We start from the raw sequence: 21,577 nt of genomic DNA, 5'->3' as shown, positions 1-21,577 counted from the left end.
CAAAAAAATGGCAAATGTCCTGAGATTTTAGAACAAAATAATTTCATATATTTTATGTAATAATTGCATAAAACAGTTATTCTGTATCTGAAACACCTAAATGTTATAAGAAACAGAATAAGCAATGAAATGCTACAAGGATAAGCTTTTATTTAGGCAAAAAAGTGAAGTTCTGTCCTTGGTACTGGCTGTGGGTATGTTTCGCCCTGCAAAATTTGACATTTGTACCAAAAATGTTCCACTTTGAGCATTTGAAATGGTGGCAACCCTACTGTCACTGCATTGATTTTACATGCATACGCTGCTTTCAGTCATTTTTAAGTAACATTTCAATGACTTCTTAAAACACAGTGCAAATGCCACAGAACAGACTTTTAAAGTGCCTTTTACTGCTGCTTCTTTTCAGAATGGCTAAATTGTAGTTTTTTGTGAAGCCTGAATTATACTACTTTGACTCCTGTCCCATCCCCTTCACTCCTAACTTCCCTAGCTGTCAAAGTGCTAAGGGTAATTTGAGCAGTTACCTGCTGTGATCGACAGCTCACAGCAGGAGACTTGACTTGTGTACTGTTTCCTAGTTCTAGCCTTTACTTTCTGTATGGGTAGGGGAAGGACCATGGAGCTGTAACATCACAGCATGGGTGTGTTTTTAGGACGGTCATGGTGATGTCAGTTTCAGGAAGAAACTGGCCAGAAAACTACCTGTATTCAGTGACCTTGATGACATCAATGAATTGGAGACTTTTCCAAGATGGTATAAAGGTTTTTTGAAAGTGAAACCATCACAGTACAGTAAGGTACTGTTCTAGTGGAGAGAAACAGTCAATTTAAAATATTTTTAATGTTGTGTTGTTGATTATTCATAGCAGGGACAATAAATAGGGAGAAAAGGGACAGAGAAGTTGAGTATTTAATAATATAAATCCCACTGTTGTCCTTTAAAGCCAGCCTATGATTGCACCATAAAATTCCTGTCTTGGAAAACAATTTTCTGTGGCTGTTCTGCTAGGAGGGTGTTTGAATTGCAAGCTCTTATGGCCACTTAACCTTGCTCTTTGAACCAGCAAGGTACAGGGATTTTAAGAATTAGCCCTTGATGTAAGAGTGTTCAATCTCGCCGTTTGTTCTTGCACACGGGTTCGGAGCCGACCTCGGCTCCGAGTCGGTCGAATTGCAAAGCTCTGAATCTCAGAGAAGCTCGAGACCAGCCCATATCCCACAATCCTCCCTGCCATTACTCAGATGTAGTTTGCCGCTGCAACAGATCGGATCGAGGAGAGCTCGGACCAGATAGAAACTCGAGTTGTCGTTGATTTCTTCAGATAAGAATTCAAATTTTTTTCTTGTTGATACTTCCTTATAGTTAGTAGTTATTGTAGAAGTGCTGTGTGTGTGTGATTTATATATATACCCACTTTTCTTCTTCAGGCACCCTTGTGGCCTAACCTTTTTTTCTTGGGTGTGGTTTTTTGTGAGAGTTTTATATACATAACCTGTTTAGTATACTTATATTGCTAGGATTAGTAACTTTTTCCCTATTATTATAGTTATTGTCATTGTTACTGTACAATGTCAGAAAAAGCCAAATCTAGCTTTAAAAGATGTCAGTGTGGGCAGAAAATGTCCATTACTGGCAATCATGCTTCCTGTGTCTACTGTCTTGGCCCTCTCCATCTCCAAGAGGATTGCTCTATTTGTCATTCCTTTAGCGGGAGTGTCATGACAGATAGACGCAGGAAGCTTATTGACAGAGGATTGTTGAAGCCGGCCTTTCAAGAGGCTTTGGACAAGTCGGATCAGGCTTCTAAATCCTCGAAGGTGTCGAAGATGTCGGAGCCGATGTCATCGGCTCCGAGTTCATCTTCTCGGGTTCGTTCATCGGTTCCACAGATCTCTGGGCCGAGCATCAAACATTTATCTTTTACTGAGCCCCAGATCTTGGAACCGGTGTCGGAACTGCCACCACCGTCCATTCTTCGGTCGGTGCCATCTTCGGCTCCTTCGACCCGTTCTTCCAGACCCTTGTCTGACACAGATGTGGATTGTGTCGTGCATAAACTCATGGGGAACACGGCCCTTTCCAAGTTAATTGCAGTTTCCTCCCAGTTGGTGTCGAAACTAGAAGGCCTCGCCATATCTCCAACGGGTCCTCCTTCGAGACCCATCCAGATCTTGGAGCCGGGAGAAGATGACCTGATGATAGTGCAACCCTCGGTGCCAAAACCGTCCATTGCACGATCGACACCTTTGACTTCAACTCCTTCGGAACCATTAGGGGAGTCGCGGAGCTGATGGTCTTTGCTCGGTTCCGGGACTGAGAGTCGTGTTCCTCTCAGGGCCTCGGCACAGACTGGCTAGGCTCCGTCCTCGGGGTCGGAGCCCACGACACCTGGTTCTGGGATGCTTCCATGTTCTTCGGAACCGTGGGAGCCCTTAGCCAGGGGGTTCGGGGGCCTTTGACCTTATGAGGAAGGTATTGTCTGCACAGACAACCACATCATCAAGGGAATCTTCTCCTTCCCCAAAAGGGCCACTTTCTGTTTCTGCTCCCACGATCCATCCCAAGCGTCGAGCCCAATTGCCTCAGCCACCCACAGAGGGTTCCCCCTGTTCCTTGGAGGCCTCACCAGAACCCCCCTCTGATGAGGTCCCAAGGAAACGGTTGTGCAAGAGGAGGCACATAGATTTCCCACAGGAATCTCTAACGTCTGACACCGACTTGGATAAGGCAGAGGAGTCCCCCAAATCACCCTCGGAGGATGTGTCATTTGCAGACATCCTGGAGATCTTGAAACAGAGGGGTGATTGGCAGTCCCTAGCCCCCTCTGAGGACGAGTCGGTGCTGCTGAAGGCTTTTGGGGCTCAACCTTCTGCCTCCTGGGTGACCCCGCCCTTCGATGAATTAATGGATTTGATTGCTCGAAGGGCGTGGGAGACACCTGACACAGTGGAACCAGTACCTAGGAAACCAAACAAGTTCATCACTGCCCCCCAAGATAAATCTTATCTCACCAAGGGAGTCCCTGTCAACGCTGTGGTGGTGGCAGCAGCCATAAAAAAGGAGATGTCTGAGTCTTCCTCATCTGTTCATCCTCCTAATAAGGATTCTAGGACTATGGACAGATATGGGAAGCGCATTTTTAGTTCAGCGACTTTTTCCATGCATTTGCTAAACTACCTGACCCATTTCACACGTTTGCAGAGGGATCTCATCAAGGAGCTGACAGATACCCTCCAGGGTAACACAGATGCTGCTGTTTCAGATAAGGTAACAGCACAACTTAACACCCTCACATCCATAGTAAACTCATCCATGAGGCTCATCTCGTATGCAGCCAAGGGATCGAGTAGAGCTGCAGCTTCAGCGATTGCTCTTCGAAGACAATCATGGATGCGGCTGTGCTCCTTTGCGGAAGCCTTCAAGTCTTCCTTTGCCAATGCCCCTTTTGATGGTGCCACACTTTTCGGGCCCAAGGTTAAGGAGACTCTCACTCGGTGCGAGCAAGAGGAAAAGACCCTGTCTGCTGCCGGGGTCCGTTTTTCCGCTCCTACTAGACCGTACCCCAAAGGGCAACGAGGCGGGAAAATGTGGTTCCGTAAGAATCGGGGATCTTTCCAGACCACACAGAGTGATACCCCCTCCAGAGGCAGAGGAGGGGGTAGAAATGGAAGACGCCGCCCCGGCGGCAGAGGGGATCCACATAACCAAGGCGACAGGGATTCCGTCCCTGCGAAGCCTTTCCAGCACTCCTGAATGGAGGCCCGGCTGTCCTGCTCTGGAGGCAGTCGGGGGTCGCTTAGCTTTATACCCACTGGCCTGGCTAAACATTACTTCAGATTCTTGGGTAAAAAGCATTATAACCAGAGGATACAAAATCCCCTTCATTTCAACACCACCTCTACAAAGAAAATTTCCAGACGTGCCACCCCATCTGCGAAAACTAGCAGCTGTAGAAATTTCAAAGCTGCTCGAAAACAGAGTCATCCAACCAGTCCCGGCAGACCAAAGAGGATTCGGAACTTACTCAAGGTTCTTTTTAGTTCCAAAAAAGACAGGGGACTGGAGACCGATCTTAGATCTCAGCCATCTCAACAACTTCGTGAAGAAGGAAAAGTTCCGGATGGTCACGCTTCAATCGATCCTTCCATTCTTACAGAAGGACGATTGGATGTGCTCTATAGATCTCAAAGACGTGTACTACCACATCAAAATGGCCAGACCGTCCAGAGATCACCTGCGCTTTCGGCTGGGGGCCAGTCACTTTTAGTTTCGAGCTCTGCCATTTGGACTCGCCTCAACCCCCAGGGTATTCACCAAATACATGGCAGTAGTTGCGGCTCACTTGAGACGACAAGAATTCCGAGTGTTTCCCTATCTGGACGACTGGCTCCTCACCGCCACCACTGAGCGTAGACTATTGCAAGCCAGAGACTATACAATCGGCCTTTGTTCCCACTTAGGGATATCCATAAACTTCGAAAAGTCTTGCTTATCGCCCTCACAGTGTATTTCCTTCATCGGAGCAGATCTAAATACACGATCAACACTACTAAAACTCCCCCCCAGTAAGAGCTTCAACGCTCAAACAGCAGGTCCTACTTCTTCTAGTCGGCAAGAAAGCCCCGGCCAAACTGGTGTTAAAAGTGTTGGGACTGATGGCAGCCGCATTAATTGCTGTCCCTATGGGAAGGTTACACATGAGGATTCTTCAATGGCTGCTCTTCGCGCAGTGGTCGTTCCAACACCTACCCCTAACGCACGAGATCAGGATAACAGAATCTTGCAGATGGGACCTCTCATGGTGGGTGCGTGACCAGAACCTCACTGTGGGTCGTCCGTTCGTTCTACCCATTCCAACAGCCACAATAATCACGGACGCTTCCCTGATAGGGTGGGGGGGCCTTTTTCAGGCAAGAACCGTCCAAGGAGAATGGTCCAGCACGGAGTACACTCTACATATAAATGTTCTGGAGTTGAGGGCGGTGTTCCTAGCGTTGCAACACTTCCAAGCCCTCTTACCTTTAGGGACGGTAGCAGTTCAGACAGACAACATATCTGTAGTCTGGTACATAAACAAGCAAGGGAGAACCAGGTCTTACCTGTTATGCAGAGAGGCCATGAGAATTTGGCAATGGGCAGAGTCCACGGGTCGCTTTCTAATAGCAACGCACATCCCGGGGTCATCCAACGTCATTGCGGACAGGTTGAGCAGAGCCATCCTGTTACCTCACGAGTGGTCCCTGAATTCACAGATGGCGGAAAAGATCTTCCGCAAATGGGGCCAGCCTTGCTGCGATCTGTTTGCTTCCCCATTGAATGCAAAATGCAGAAGCTACTTTGCCCTTCTACCCCCTCCGGGGGATGTCCCCAGGGATGCACTGGTACACGATTGGCCCCCGGGTCTCCTATATGCATTCCCACCGACTCCATTGATTCCCAGATTTCTACAGAAAGCCAGGAGCCTGGAAAGGACTATAATACTCATAGCCCCATTCTGGCCTCGTCAAATATGCTTTCCCTTTCTTCGAGCTCATCAAATAGAGGAACCATGGATTCTGGACCCAGTGCCAGATCTGCTGACACACTCGTCGGGAGTTCCTCACCCATCTCTACAGTCCCTCAAACTAGCAGCTTGGCTGCTCCGCTTCCCTGCCTAGCCAGGTCTCATCTACTCCTTCCATCAGTTCAACACATCCTAGTTGCTTCTCATAAAGCCTCTACTACTAAGCTCTATACGAGTAAGTGGAAACGCTTTGTATATTGGGCATCTTGTCAAAACTTAAATCCCTTGGTAGCTCCTTTACATAAAATTTTAGAATTCTTATCCATCCTTTTTCACGAAGGAGCTTCTACTTCCACTCTAAGAGTACAATTGGCGGCCATGTCAAACTTCCATATTGGTGAGGGAGGTTCTTCCATTATGTCTCACAGGCTTTGTAAAGCCTTTTTGAAAGGAACCTTCCATCTTAGACCGCCTGTCAGAAAACCTTTCTTTCCATGGAGCCTGAATTTGCTGCTGTCGCAACTCATGTTGCCACCTTTTGAACCTGCTTCGTCATGCCTCCTAAAGTTCTTGTCGTGGAAGACGCTGTTTCTCGTCGCTGTGACCTCAGCTCGTAGAGTCTCAGAGCTGCAGGCATTATCGGTCAGACCACCTTACCTGATATTCCACCCAGACAGGGTTTCTTTAGCATAAATCCATCTTTCCTTCCAAAAGTATGTTCAGTTACCAATATTAACCAGTCTATAGAACTCCCTACCTTTTTCAAAAACCATACTAACAAACTGGAGTATATGTTGCACAAGTTGGATGTTCACAGGCAGCTAAGATTTTATTTAGACAGGACCAAAGCTTTCAGAAAAACGGATCAACTCTTCGTTGCTTTTGCAGACAATAAAAAGGGCATGGCAATTACTAAACGTACACTATCTAAATGGCTTGCTGTCTGTATAACATTTGTATACTCTAAATCAAACCAATCCTTACCAAACAAACCTAAGGCCCATTCTACCAGATCCGTTTCCACCTCCTTAGCTCATGCGGCTCGCTTGCCTTTGGACACTAAATGTGCAGCAGCCACGTGGTCTAAACCACATACTTTCATCACTCATTATAGAGTGGACAAGGTCTCCAAGGATAGGACATCATTTGGTTCCACTGTGCTTAGGAACGTTCTTCCATGAGTCACTCGGGGTCACGGAGCTAGGGACGCTACCCGTGTGTAAGAACAAACGGCGAGATTGAACACTCTTACATAAAGAAGTTATGTTCTTACCATAATGTTCCATGTAGAGTGTTCATCTCGCCTTTGTTCTTACATTCCCTCCCTTTCCCCCCGTATGTGTTTGGAAAAACTGGTAGGATTAGAGTCTGATCGACGTGTCTTGACCCTTTGCGGGGTATATGGTTCCGTGTGTCATGGGATATATGCTTAGACCTTTAGTTATTGCTATGATGAGAGTGTGTCTCTAAATGGCTGAAGAGAGTGTATGCTTCTAGCACCACAGGTGTTGGATCCTTTCGTCTGGTTTGCTTGCAAACTAGATCTGAGTAATGGCAGGGAGGATTGTGGGATATGGGCTGGTCTTGAGCTTCTCTGAGATTCAGAGCTTTGCAATTCGGCCGACTCGGAGCCGAGGATCGGCTCCGAACCCGTGTGTAAGAACAAAGGTGAGATGAACACTCTACATGGAACGTTATGGTAAGGACATAACTTCTTTTTTTTCTGCCTCGGGTTGTATCTGCAATATCTTTGAGCCAAACTGCTGAACTTCCAGTATTCTTTCCCACAGCTTAAAATAGGTGGAATAATTCCTTGTATGTGCACATATGATTATGTGGTAGAACCAAGGAAATCAGATCAGCACTATTTTTTGAAAGAAAAAGTGGGAAAAGCGATATATGAGCAACCGTTACCTAAATGGCTAGTAACTTAAATTGCTTTTGGTTGTGATTACCACAACAAATCCCCTGAAACATCATATAAGTAGTTCATTCTACTAGCACAGTATCTACTGCTGCTGCTGTCTTTAGAAATGCCTCAGCCTGTGGGATTTGTGAGATAGCTACCTGGACATCCAGCATTATCATCTTTAAGCATTACAGACTAGATGCCTTTTCCATGAGTAGATCATGATTCACCACAGGTTTCCAGTTAACGGTGTTATAAGTATGTAAAGTATTTAAAGTGTGTGTCTAGGTTTGGGTCCTTGTGATTTGTGAGTTAAGAAATTAAGAGGGCAGAGGGTATTGCAGTGAAATGCATCATGTGGTTCTGACAGACACAAGCTGAGATATATTTCTAGATAATTAGTTATGCATTTATGCATTAGTTTGATCTCAAGCAGACATCCAAGATGGACACAGTCATCAAGTGGCTATAGTCAGTCGTAATATTTTGTGTGTGATTCTACAATGAATATATTACAGCTTCTGTTTACCATAGCAATAGATGTCTAAGCACCAGGATCACAGCTGGAATAGCCCCCCCCCCCCAAACAAAAATGGAAAAGCACAGAGGCCTGAGTTATCATTAAGGCAAGGGTATGATGGGGTCCTTAGCTGACTGTTGTCTTTTCTGGTTTAGCAAGGAATCTACAAGTCCGTGAATCATAGTATTAATTGCCCAGGGTGGTTATGTTGGACTAATTGTTTGGCACATACCACTGTCACACTTGTTACTACTAGATTACTTTGGATCCCATCAAAAAGAACAAGAGCTAGAGTAGACTGCTGTCAGACTACTAAGCATCAGTCTGACATTTCAGATATTGTAGAGATGTCCAAACTCTGGCAGTCAGGCTGTTTGTGACCATTTCCCATATAACATGAATATTACAACAGCAGATCCCAATACAAGAACATTTGCTGCTGTGCTACATCATGGCTAAATTTGCCTTCAGCTATCCAAATTGTTCAGTACTCTTCCTAAAATTAACCTTAGCAAAGCCACCCACATTTAATACTGAAGTGTAATTCATTCAAATATTCTTACTATCCTCAGATCAGTTGCATTTTTTTGTTCTGTTTACTGCATACCTGTGAGAACTGCCAGTAATTCAGACCATCTGCTAGACAAGTGGAAGCAAGAGAGTTCCATAATCAGTCTTGTCTCTTACTGTTAGCTTGACTGCCTGTTTCACCAAGGTGATGGAGGTTGGTTCCCATTAGATGTAATATTAAATCTTTCAGTTTTGGGTACCTAGTGATGGTACTTGCCAAAAATGCAGTCAGTCCTGTGCCCAGAGTTTACTGTGTTGTTCTTTAATGCATGTTTTCCATCAGTTTTAACTCGAAATGAGTCTTAATTGGATTACCATTTGGTATTTAATTACAGACACTTTGGTAACTCTTTTAGTTGTAATGATTATCTGAGTGCCGCAAAAATTGTATATTTTTTCTTTTTTGTGGATGCTTAGCATTTGAGTTGCCAATATCCACTTTGTAGTTAAATTACATCATGTGATAGACTTTCTATTGCTGATGCTGTTGCTATAAAGTAGTATATTGTTAAAGCTGTTTTTTTCCATTTTTTGCCACTACTATCTATCAGTCACCTCCCGGGCAGTTGACCCATGTGTTCCCCATTGCCAAGGTAAGGGTTAACTGGGAGTGGACATCATTTAGAAAGCAGGGGTAGTTTAAGGGTAGGTAACTTTTTATAGCCCTACCTCCCTCACTACATTCACCTGGCTAAGCAGGGGAGTGGGGATGTACAGTGGACTGATTTAAGCTGTGGTCATCTTTCACTTCTGTAAAAAAAAAAAAAAAAAAAACATTGCCAGTAAGCATCCCTGCCCCCCAACCATTAAGCAGGGAAAGTATTTTCCCTGACCTCCAACAAGGGAACTGCACTTTTCTGTGTGCTCCCTTAGCACCCGCAACCCTTCCTTTCTCCTGGAAGTGCTAAATGGCTAGTAACTTGAATTGCAAATGTTCTTTCACTCCTGTCCCTCCCTGCTTGGATGCTGCAGTGGGGGCTGCTAATTAAACCACAGGCATCTGAGTAACAGTCAGAGCTGTATCTCAGTGTGCCATGGAACTTTCATTATTTTTTTTCAATTACTTTTCTTATTTGCATGGCTCACTGCTTTTATTTGTTACAATTCTGCTTTTTGACTTTAGGAAGAACAGGTGTGTGAGGGATTTTGATTGTTGGCTCAACATGCAATTTGTTCACTTTACTGAATTGTGGATATCCTTATTTGGACTAGATTACGAATTACAAAGTAGGGCAAAACTGTTGCCTGTCATTAGATGCACTAACAGCATGAAGATTTGGTTTTGCCAGTATTTCTAAGTATCATCAGTTACTTTTGCCTGATCTCTATGTGAAGCATGAAACATTGCATCTGTTGATGAATCTCGAATTTTTTTTTTTTTACTAGCTGTTGATTAGGGCATTAATTTATATTTAAACATTGTCTTTAGATTTATTTTGTGCAAGTTGTAGGCATGTGTAAGGGAGCATTCTTAATATGTACACTATATATTTATTGATTCACTGTATTGTTTTTTGTGTGAAGTACAAAGGTTAAAGCATTTAAATAAACTTGAATATTTGGGTGCATGTTAAAATATTGAGGACCATATATGTAGTCCTAGGAGCAGCAAAACTACGTTAAGGTTTTAATATCTCAAAAAGTATTTTCTTTTCTGAGAGATACGACAGTCTAGTATTTAGTAGATATAGTCTGCGGGGATGTAGTGGCTCTGGGGAACATTTGAAAGCTGTAACTGTGAGTTTCAGATTTTCCGTTTTAGAGTTGGTTTTGTTTTTTGATGTGTTGTTGCATGAAGTATATGGCCTTGAAGTCCTGATATGGAGCCTGTTTGACCACATTGAAGTCTACATAATATAGAGACTAATAGGTAGGGCGAGGGGCTTCGCTAAAAATATCTAATTTGAAGCAAACAAGTATCAAGTAAGGAACCTGGAGATCAAAACTAAAACCTGTAGGCTTGGCTTTTCATTTCTAACTTACTGCAGCTGCATTGTCCTCTGCTCCCTATATGTCCTGCATTAAGATGACAGCTTCCCATTAAGCATTTTCAGGCATTGCAGAGGTGCCTGCCAGGAATATACTCTTGGGAGTGAGACTTTGGTACTAATTACTGTCATTCTTCCTCCTCATCTGTTATCTTTTGGTGTGACCTTGATTAGTGAGAAGTAAGAGATAGTGCACTGCCCCCAAGGGGTTATGGCTGGAGATGAATGGGTTGTTCTACCAGTGGTCGAATAACCACTGGAAAATGTTACAGCTTCTTGATCAAAGCTATGCAAGTTGCAACTTCTCACTTACTGTGTGTCAGAGGAAACGGTTGCAGGTGCTTTTTCTAATACAGCATTGACAGTTATTCACTTTTTAACCATTTTTCTATGGTTGTCTGGGTATAGAGGGACAAATGCGGGTTTTTCCCTTTAAAAAATGCTTTATTATGTCCATATTCAGCAAAGACTATTTGTGTTAGTCTGGTTGTAGTTTTACTTTGATATTACTTAACCATTAATAGTGTAACCAGCTTGAATATAGTCCTATAGGTTTGACTTTATTTGATTCCATGTTGTTTTGTGAAACTGTAAGCACCCCATAGCCAGGGCCCCTTCTCCACTAAGAAAGTAGATTGCCTTTACAGGCCTATCCCCCCGAGTTGAGTAATGTTAGAAAAGTGGATTATTTTGTTGTTTCATTTGTACTGCATAGATCCAAAACTCACCTGGTCTATATTATATCATCAAATGCTTAAAAAAGCGAATGATGAATAATCGACCCCATGTAAGCGAAAGCTTACAATCTAGAAAGCTCTGAACAGCGATTTTTTTCCAATCGCTGTTCCAAAAAAAAGAGAAAAAAAAATTGAAAGAATACATAAAGTGGGGGGCTGTGCCCCCCACCTAAATATACCAACTCCGAGATCGCACTACAGTGCCGAAAACAGCAAACTAGCAGAAGCGGCCAAGCAAATTCTTTCCCTGGGAAAGAATTTGCTTAAAAGCCGCTTCACTATTTTGCCTTTTCGTTGTTTTAAGTTCGACCAAGACTCATTTGATAGCATGTGTCTTCGGTTATCTAATAGGAACTCAACTCACCACAGGGCCACCTTTTTGCCTGGTAGTGAGTCAAGACCATGGACAAATGTGACAAGACATTTTTTCCTTCATTACTTTAACCCTGTGTTGACATAATTATTTCTGTTATATGGCCCATATACAGACTTTAGTTGATAAAGCTTTAAAGAGAAGCACCGTCTAGAGTTCTCACCTTTCTGTACCCGGGCAGTATCTGGCTTGTCAGTCTAAGACACATGAGCTTTACTTCCTTTGTACTGCGTGGCTTTTTTGTTTGTACCACCCTGCTTTTCTTTTGGTAACTGGGGATGTGGTTTTGTGCACTACCCAAATTAAAGGAATTTTCTATCCTGTAGAAAACCTGTATTTTGAAGATGATTATATATTTGTTTGAAGTACACAGCATAACATCATGGATCCTCAGACAGTATAAATGTCTGTCAGTGGCTAATTTCTAACCCTCACACTTCCTTCCAGTCATGGTTATTTTGCACTTATGAATATTGACTTAGTATATGCTTGAGTGGCTGAAATTTTCCTTTTCATTTAAAATTCTCATTGTCTTATAGTTGTATTTTCTCTGACTTTCTAGTGATACTTTGTTCCTTCCAAGTTTATGAATATTTTTGGGTTAGTTACTTTTCTATTTTTGAAGTTCTTGTTCTGTGCAGCTTTCTTCACAAGTGAAACCGGTTTGTCATATGCTGTAGGTTTGGGGAGAAATGTCATTCTTAAAATCTTATCACATTAAGGGTAGCTCAAATGGAGTGGTGGGCCAACTACTTTGGATCTGATCTCCGAGTGGCTTGGAATTACAAACAATACCCAGATGTAAGGAATCTTCCATAATGTGGCTGGTATCTATATTTTAAATGTTGTTTTGTTATGGTGAGTACTTCACATACACTTTTTCAAGTGCAGTCAGCTAGCACTATTACCAGTTCATTATTGGATTTTATTTGTGCCAGTTCCTGAAGTTTGCAAAGTGCAACAGTTTTTCCAAAGCTTAAACATTTAACTGTTTATATAATTTTAAGTTTTCATCTTGTATGCTGTTCATAATCTGATTTAATATATTCTGTTCTTAGCATCCTCAAATGGGAAGTATTCCTGTTATGGCACAGCCAACAGTGATGTACACGCAACCTGTAATGAGATCACCGAACCCATTTGGACCAGTACCAGGAGCACAGGTATACAAAACGTATTGAAAAATACATTTAAAATCCTCATTTCTGAATGTTTAGCTTTTATATTTTTATACATAAATATATTTAAAATCCTTATTTCTCAAAGCTGTTATATTTTTGCACATTTAGAAGTTGTGGTTACTTAACTATTATGTTTTTATAGCACTACATTTGTAATTTTCCATCCTGCTCCTTATGCGTAAGTTCCAAACAGTAAGCCTTCTTCCCACACCTATGGCTCCTATAAAGTGCACATTTCCCCAGATAAACACTTAAAAAAAAAAGAGCAAACATGATTAATAGCTTCGATGATTCAACTTCTTGAAGTACTCATAAAAAAAACTTTTATTGTTTCCTTTGTCAATAAACTAATCTGAGACATGAACGCATCCTATCAGAACATTAATGGAATTAGTGTTGGAGACTAATGTCATTTTTGAAGGACAATTATTCAGACAATGTAAGGGGATAGCAGTGAGGGCATCGATTTTTGCCAATATTGTATTGGCATTTTGGGAGAAAGAAATGGTTTTCAAAAGTATATTTAATGAATGTTGGACATTCTATGTTATTTTCCTGGACGACATAATTATCTTATGGAAAGGAAGTGAGGAGGAATTAAATACTTTCCTGGAATTTATAGGTAACAGTACTGACTTTCTAGAATTTACAAGTACTATAGCGAAGGATACCATCAATTATTTAGATATTACCATACAGAAAAATGTGGGTACTAAACAATTTATGTCCAACATATTCAGAAAACCAACATATTTCAATATGCTCCTTAATTTCAACAGTTGCCAACCCCTTTTTCTAAAGTAATCCCTAATAAAAGGACAGGGAGTAAGGATAGCTAGAATGGTGTCAGAAGAAGGGAAATTTATATGACAACTTAATGTACTTAAAATTATGCTGGCAGAAAGAGGGTATCCTGCAACATTTGTTGACAGTATTTTGCAGGAAGTGGTAACGAAAAGGGAGAATTGATGTTTTATTCCCTTGTTAGGAAGAGGTCATGGGACAGAAGAAGTTGTTATATGGAAAAATGAGAGCTGTCATAATAAATCAGCTATTTTTAGATTTAACAACCAGTTTTATGATATCAGAAGTATATTAAGACACAATTGGAATATATTTAGTGCCAACCAGGAGCACCTAGAATTAGTGGGTATATCTCCCGAGATAGTGTATAAGAAGGACACTAGTTTTAAAAATATGATTGAGACACATAAGAAGGAGAGTAAAAATATGGGGGGCATGGCAAAATGTGGATTATGTCTACAATGTAAGCATATTTTGGAGGGTAAGGAGATGAGTGTACCCAACTATGGGAGGTATTCCCTACAGAAGAAATTCACGTGTAGCAGGAAGGCAGTTATATATTTAGCAACATGTTCCATGTGCCTCTGTTTCTATATAGGAAAAACCATCAATGCACTCAGAACTAGAATTTACCAGCATAATTGTGATAGCAATAAGAAAGATTTAAGAAATGCTTTAGCTGCTCATATTGTCTCTCACTCTGAACATAGATTTAAGTTCACTATTGTAGATCATGCCATATTAGGGGAGAGATGGAGACCCGTGAACGATTATTTGGAATTAAAGGAACTCAAATGGCAAGTGAGAGCTAATGCCTCTGAGTTTCCTGGACTTAACAGGCTATCTCTATTAGTTCAATTTTGAGATTAAAAGCAGAATTTCATATGTAAAAAAAAAAAATTTGTGTTTATAAAATCAATGTGTGTGTGTGTATATATATATATATATATATATATATATATATATATATATATATATATAAAACATTTTGATTTTTATGTGGTGTGAGTATAATATGGAATGTATTTAGAATTTTTTTATAATAGTTTGAATTTTTTATATTTAATGGCATGTTTATTATGGTATTTAAGGAAATGATGTAATCTATTTGTAGTAATAGGGGATGTATAAAAGGGTGGGGTTGCTAGTTATGTGATATTTTGATGAAGTTTCTAATTTGAGACAAAAGCGCTCAATAATAAACGGTGTGGATTCCTGGCTTTTTTCTGGAGTTCATTAGTTTGTGCTTGGTGCAATTTACAAAAAAAAAAAAACCCCATTAGAAAATTTTGAGTAGGAAAAAGGTAATTTTGTACATTTCATTTTTGTTGTCTAATTGATCCTCGGGGACCCAAGGTTTGCACCTACCACATGCAGTAGCACATTAAACAGCCATTCCATTCGAACTAAGTCAATAAGCATCAGCTCTTGCTCTTATTTCATGTTATAATGGCGCTTTCCTCTTTTGCTTGGGAGAACTTCTGCTACCCACTTGTATGCTATATTTCAACAAGAGTTTCCAGTCATTCTTTCCAAACTGCATGATGTCACTGAAAAATGTATCCGTCAGATAGTGAGGTGTCTGTGCAGCTTGGTATAGAACCAGTAAGATTGTTGCCAATACTGTGAAAGCTTTTCTGTTTGAACAGAAAATTTGTTAGGAAAACTTGCCATTTTTGCTTTCTGCTCATGTTGACGTCTTTCTGTTATTTTGGTTTTGTCCAGAATTCTTAAATAAAGAATCTGAGAGGTATGTGCTCTTCTCTTTGAGCAGATATTTGCCAGGAAACTGCATTTTTTGTTTTCTGTTCATACTGATTTTGCCTGTTAATTTTGTTTTTGTCCAGAATTCTTAACAACAGGAGAATTGAGTGTTAAAGATGTAAAATCTGCAAATATTAAAGAAATGACCTGCATTTGTCTCCCTTGGGCTTCCGGCTCCTGGCAAAGGCTCTTGCCTCCCGCATAGTGCCTTTTTTAGGCAATGTCTTGAGGTCAAAACTGCTAACATGTGAATCTTATCTAAATGCAATTTAAAGATCATGCTGCTGAACGCTAGGAGTCTCAACATGAAACTGCATTAATTGCAAGCATTCTTAACCCTGGAAGATGCTGACATTTGTGCAGTCACAGAAACCTGCTTCAAAGCTGCGGAGAGCACCCCACTTTACCTGGTTACTCATTCTGTCATGTATACAGACTCCAAACTGAGGGCAGCAAAGCCAAAGGAGGTGGTGTTTCAATGTATATTAAAGATGTACATGCCTCCAGACTGTGCAGACAGTATGACAAACAGGAGATGCTCCAGATGCAGTTAACGGTTGACAGGACCCCTATTCAAATCAGCCACAGGCCCCCAACATTGACTCAGGATGCCCATGCCACCTATCCAGACCTCCTCGAGTCTATTAAGATTCAACCCTATACTCTGATCCTGGGTGATTTTAACTTCCCAACCATTGATTGGAAGAACTACTCGAGCCAGAACACACACAGTCAAAGATTCCTTGACTTCCTCAGTGACAATGCCATTGCCTTGGACCAACTGGTTGACACCCCCCACAAGAGGTAACATCTTGGACATGGTGCTAACCAGCATAAGAAACCACTGCAAGCATCCCTGCAGTGTCATCATCCCTGGTAAGATCAGACCACAAATCGGTCACCTTCGAAGTCACCATCTCCCTTGCCCCCCCCCCCCTCCAGCTAAGGTTAAACAAAAAACTTCTCCAAACTGATCACAACCTCTTGAGGGAAGGTCTAAACAGCTGCACAGCCCCCTCCCCAGCACTAGGAACTGGCATTAATGTCCAAACCTACACCAAAGTGCTATGTAACCACTTGTATAAATGCATGAATTCAGCAATACCTGACAGGACAATGTCCTCCTCCTCAAGGAAGAGTAAACCTGTGTGGTAGACAGCGGCTTTAAATAAACTCCACAACAACAGGAAACATTTTCTGTCTAGGACCAAGAGGGAACAGCTGCCAAATTAGAAGCAATGTCTCCTTGGCCTAAATAGGCAAATAAGGGTATTATTGAAGTCCTCCAAAGCTAACTTTGAGTCCAAATTGGCCACATCTGCTAAAAACAATCATAAGGCCTTCACATACATCCACAATCTAAGGGGAAACACCCAAATCTGCTCAGAACTGATGGTCAAGGACACTACATACACAAATGCCATGGTAGCCAACCTGCTGGCAGACAGGTTCAGTGAAAACTTCACCCCTCTGTTCCCCTCATCAGTAATCCAGGATATCCCTAGCACCTACCCCCTACCCCTTATTCCTAGGGAAGAAGTCATTACCACCCTCTCAAAGGCTAAAAAAGCTTCCATGGGACCCGATAGCATCCCAGGCAGCGTCCTGCATTGACTGAAATCGTAGCAGTATTGGGCACCGTATTCAGCCTAAACCCATGTACTGGTTTCATCCCAGCAGAATGGATGACGACCACCATCATCGCTTTGCACAAAGGTGGAGCATCCACCAATCCAGGCAATTGTAGGCCCATCAGTCTAACTAGCCTGACTTGCAAGGCCACGGAACCTATTATCATGGACCACATTAACAAGGACATCGGCAACCTCCAAACGGTTGATCCCCCACAGTTTGGTTTTGTCAAGGGGAGATTATGCCTGTTAAATTTGGTAGATGACTTTGAGTCAGTCACCAAAGCCATGGAAGAGGGGAAGATAGTGCATGCTGCCTACCTTGACTTGGCCAAGGCCTTCAATACTATTTCCTAATAGGTAAACTATCCCAGCTTGGCATAAATCTGTATGTGAATAGATGGGTAGTTAACTTGCAAACTGATAAAACTCAGTCAAAATAGGGGAAGGTACCTCAAGTAGTAGACCTGTAACAAGTGGTGTATCCCAGGGATCAGTCTTGGAGCCCCTGCTGTTTGGGATATAATTCGATGTGCAAGCCAAAACCAAAGGTCTGTGGCTGACCAGGTCTGCAGATGACTGCAAGCTGGGCACTGTCATTAACTCCCCAGTGATGGTAGGCATACTGCAAGAGGGTCTCACCCAAACAAATGACTGGTGCCAGAAACACGGCCTCAAACTAAATGCCAAAAAGTGCAATTTTTAACGTGATAATCTGTGGAGATGTCACTCTCCCCAAAGGGGATAACACCAAAAAATGCATCATCCCCTTTGGGGAGAGTGACATCTCCACAAATTATCACATTAATAACATCCCAAGCACGCAAGCAGCTGTGAGGGACCTGGGCACCCAAGTTGGTAGCAATCCGACTTTTGACCACCATATTGCCTCCATTGTGCAGAGCACTTTCTTCATGGCTCACCTCATTAGTAAGGGTATTTCTTCCAGGAACAAGGAAGTCATAACTGTCCTGTATTCCTCCCTTATCAGGCCCATCATTGTGTATAATGCCCCTTTCAGCGTGTGTCTTGCAAAGCACATGCAGAATCTGGAGAGACCTCAGAGGTTTCTGACCAGTAGAATTGAGGGCTTCAAAAATCTATCCCATCACATATGGGCTAAAAGCCATATCTCTCTACTGCGTCTCATACAGATTCCTCAGAGGTGATCTATGTCTGACATACAGAGCAATCTCTGACCCCACGTTGAAGAAATTGCTGCATATCTGCAAGCCAAACTCCACCCGCATGACCCACATGCAAAACCTCAACTTGGTCTGTGACATCAATAGCACTTGCTGGCAGGACAGATTTGTCTCCCAGATACCCTTCCATCTGTGGAATAGACTCCCTCTCCACGTCAAGTAGAGTACTTCGTTATCCCTGTTTAAGAAGAACTTGGATGACTGGATGGGGAATAGAAAGTACATCCCTGGGATTCCACCTGTGTCCCTGCTGGACAGAGGCATCGGGTACTGACTTGTGGGAACATGAACTAATTTATTGGCTAGTATTATAAGGGCCTCAGGGCCAGTAGCCTAGTAACTTGCTATGATCCTATAAAAAACCCGTACAAGATGAAAAAAAAACTAATCGGAATTGGTGGATAATGAAAATATTAAAGTAGTTATTATAGGAAGGATGACTGTTAAACCAAATTTGCTGAGAGGTATGTGCTTAGAACTTCTGTGAATAGCAAAAAGGCTAATAACTTTGGGTGTTTTCTCTACATATATGGCTTAATGGCAAAATTTCTACTTTATAGTTCCAGCATAAGGAGTTAATTTCATAGTATGGTGGCTTAGCTAACATCTGTCAGCTGTCCTTGGTTTTGTCTTGTGTGTGCCTTGTTCCACATAGTATTTTTGACGTGTCTCTGGTAAATCACTGAGAATTACAATAAATAATGCCAGGCATTAGAGTTTCATACTTTTTACCATTTAGAAATGGCATGTTGATGCCTTTCACTTCCCATTATCTTTTGGCTTTGATAATGATCTTTAAGTAAAAAAGCTGAGAGATACAGTCTTAATGTATTTGTGTGCTTCATATATATATATATATATATATATATATATATATATATATGTGTGTGTGTGTGTGTGTGTATATATATATATATATATGGATTCATACGAATTCGTCGACAGTTCATAAGAACGACACTCACTTCTTCTACACGACATCATCGACCGTTCATATTATCGACATGTCAGGTATGCGATCATCCCCCTTACAGGACCCATGTTAGCACTTGTTTCTGTGTTGACACGATTAGGGTGTTACGTGACTCTGTACAATTTACCTTAACACAGAAACAAGTGCTAACATGGGTCCTGTAAGGGGGAAGATCGCATACCTGACATGTCGATAATATGAACGGTCGATGATGTCGTGTCGAAGAAGTGAGTGTCGTTCTTATGAACTGTCGACGAACTCACATGAATCCATATATATATATATATATATATATATATATATATATATATATATATATATATATATATAATTTGTATATGGGTGTAATAACATTGTATCAACAACAAAATATCATTATTGATATAAAGCACATTTTGTCTAAAACACAAATGACTGAAACAAATTTGATAGAAAAGTATGCAAGGCTATAGTAAATGACTGCAGGTATGGTTTTTGATCATAGAAACTGCAATGCAAATTAGTGTTGATTAGTGTTTGTGTCTTGCAAATGCACTCTGTTATGTTGTATCTCTGTCTCTAGAAGTTTGTGTTAGTGCACTTGCGGTGATTCTTTGTGAGTTTTCTTTCTCCCTGGTTGGGTGACTGTGGAATTAGAATATTTAAATATTTAATTGAGAGATGTGTTGTGGGTGCAGGGGGGCTTCACCATTCCTGCAGAAAAGTAGCTTTGGAGAATTATTTTCTGTATATGAAGTTTCAGATGTAATGTGGTTCAGCTAAGTGCGTTTTAGATTAAAAGTGCATCAGATACATTTTTAGTTGATTTTTCATTAGATGAAAAGTGTCATTGATAAGTCATTATAAACTTTTAAATATGCACACATGATGTCTAGCTACCATACCTTGCAGAGACTTTACCACTTTTGCATAAAAATTTAAAAAATATGTATAAACATTGTATTTATGCAAATATGCCAGACACTGTTCATGGAGCTGCATTGCGGAACAAAACTTCACCAGACAACTCAACACTCGGGTCATGAATGGCAGATGGAGTTTTCAGAAGTTGAGGAAAAAAAAGTATGCTCATCGTATTGATCACTGCTGCAGTAGCCTTAGCTGTATGGATTATATCCTGCCAAGGATGTAACAGCCAGCTAGCTTACAAATCTTCAGGACACCTTCCACACACACAAACCGTTAGGCAGCTCAAGCTGAGCTGCCTAAAACCATAGGTTTGACTTCCTTGCCCTTCGATACCCTTGCTGCTTTTGATGAGAGCACTCCTCTCCAGTCATCTTATGATCTTCTATTGCTGGGCAGATTAAGTTCCCTTTGGGATAGAAAAGTTATTTTTAATCTTGGAGTTTGTGTTTTTAACGGACTGTATGAGACTTAACTGTACTTTTAAACTGGAGGGCATTTTTTTCTTGTCAGTTTAAAAGTTTTTTAAAGTAGCTAAAACCAATTTTCTGCAGAGTAACTATATATCCAATGTCTATTTTTGTCCATTCAAACCTACTGGTTGTCAGATCTGATTGGATATGACCTCAGTGCCGATCTCAAAGCTTATCAGAACCAGAGCTCTGACTCCTACCCTTCCCATAATTCTGTAGGTTGTACCTCAGATCCCCAGATCTCACTTACCACTTGAACGTATCAGACATGTGGAAAGCTGTCAGTGATTCAAGTAGGATTTCTGTATAGCTACACTCCACTCCTACCATGAGAATTTTCAACTCTCACTACTTTGAACTCCAGTAGATATTTTTCTGTTTAGTTATAGGCTACCTTAGTTTAAAAAATTATTATAGCTTGGTCATTTGCTTAGGAGGAGTTTAGGCCTTTCTTCACTAGTTTTATCTGTATGCAGTGTAAAAGTTATAATGTATAGTACAGTGCTGTTTATTGGCAGATATTAGTGGTATTTAGTGTGTCCTAATTTTTTTAAAATTGCTAGTATTTCAAATATGTTGGAATCATTAGGGTTTAAAAAATGCTTGGAATGTGGGCACATATTTCCTCAGGACCCCCCCCCCCAAATGTTTTTGTGTTGGTGCTGCTCACCTAAGACATAGAATATCAGTTGTATACTGCCTTCAGTGCTAGATCCCTCCAGACCAGAAAGGCCAAATTAGTATAAAAGAGGCTCCTTCTGGCACAGACAGGAGTTAACTCTTTCACCTTCCTCTCCTTTGAAAACAGAAAAGTTTAAGTCCAAGGCTCAGTAAAAAGAAAAAGAAGATAGGAGAAAAAAGGAAAGGACTAACTCTCCTTAAAAATCTGCTAAGAAAGAGGTCTCCAAAGCTGACATCAGTCAGTCCCGACCCGAAGATCAGATCCGACTGCCCTTTGGGGCCCGATTTCCATCTCCTAGAACCTTTTATCCACTGAGACCAGTGAATTCCCAATTCCAGTCACCCATCATTCAAGGGA

At 41.4% G+C, this 21,577-nt stretch overlaps 1 protein-coding gene across 1 annotated transcript in view; it reads left to right on the top strand.

Moving 5' to 3' along the window:
• The window catches only part of PICALM (phosphatidylinositol binding clathrin assembly protein), a 1,485,257-nt gene that overhangs the window by 1,383,641 nt on the left and 80,039 nt on the right, over nt 1–21,577 (top strand). The window contains exon 13 of the mRNA XM_044072003.1: nt 12,660–12,764. Coding sequence (XP_043927938.1) covers nt 12,660–12,764 — 105 coding nt within the window. The remainder of the gene's footprint in view (nt 1–12,659; nt 12,765–21,577) is intronic.

This window comes from Protopterus annectens, chromosome 5.part0 (genome assembly GCF_019279795.1).
Source record: "Protopterus annectens isolate FY-2018-M chromosome 5.part0, PAN1.0, whole genome shotgun sequence".
NCBI lineage: Eukaryota > Metazoa > Chordata > Ceratodontiformes > Protopteridae > Protopterus > Protopterus annectens.
The sequence above is the reverse complement of the archived record's forward strand: the minus strand, read 5'-3'. Positions and strand labels throughout refer to the sequence as shown.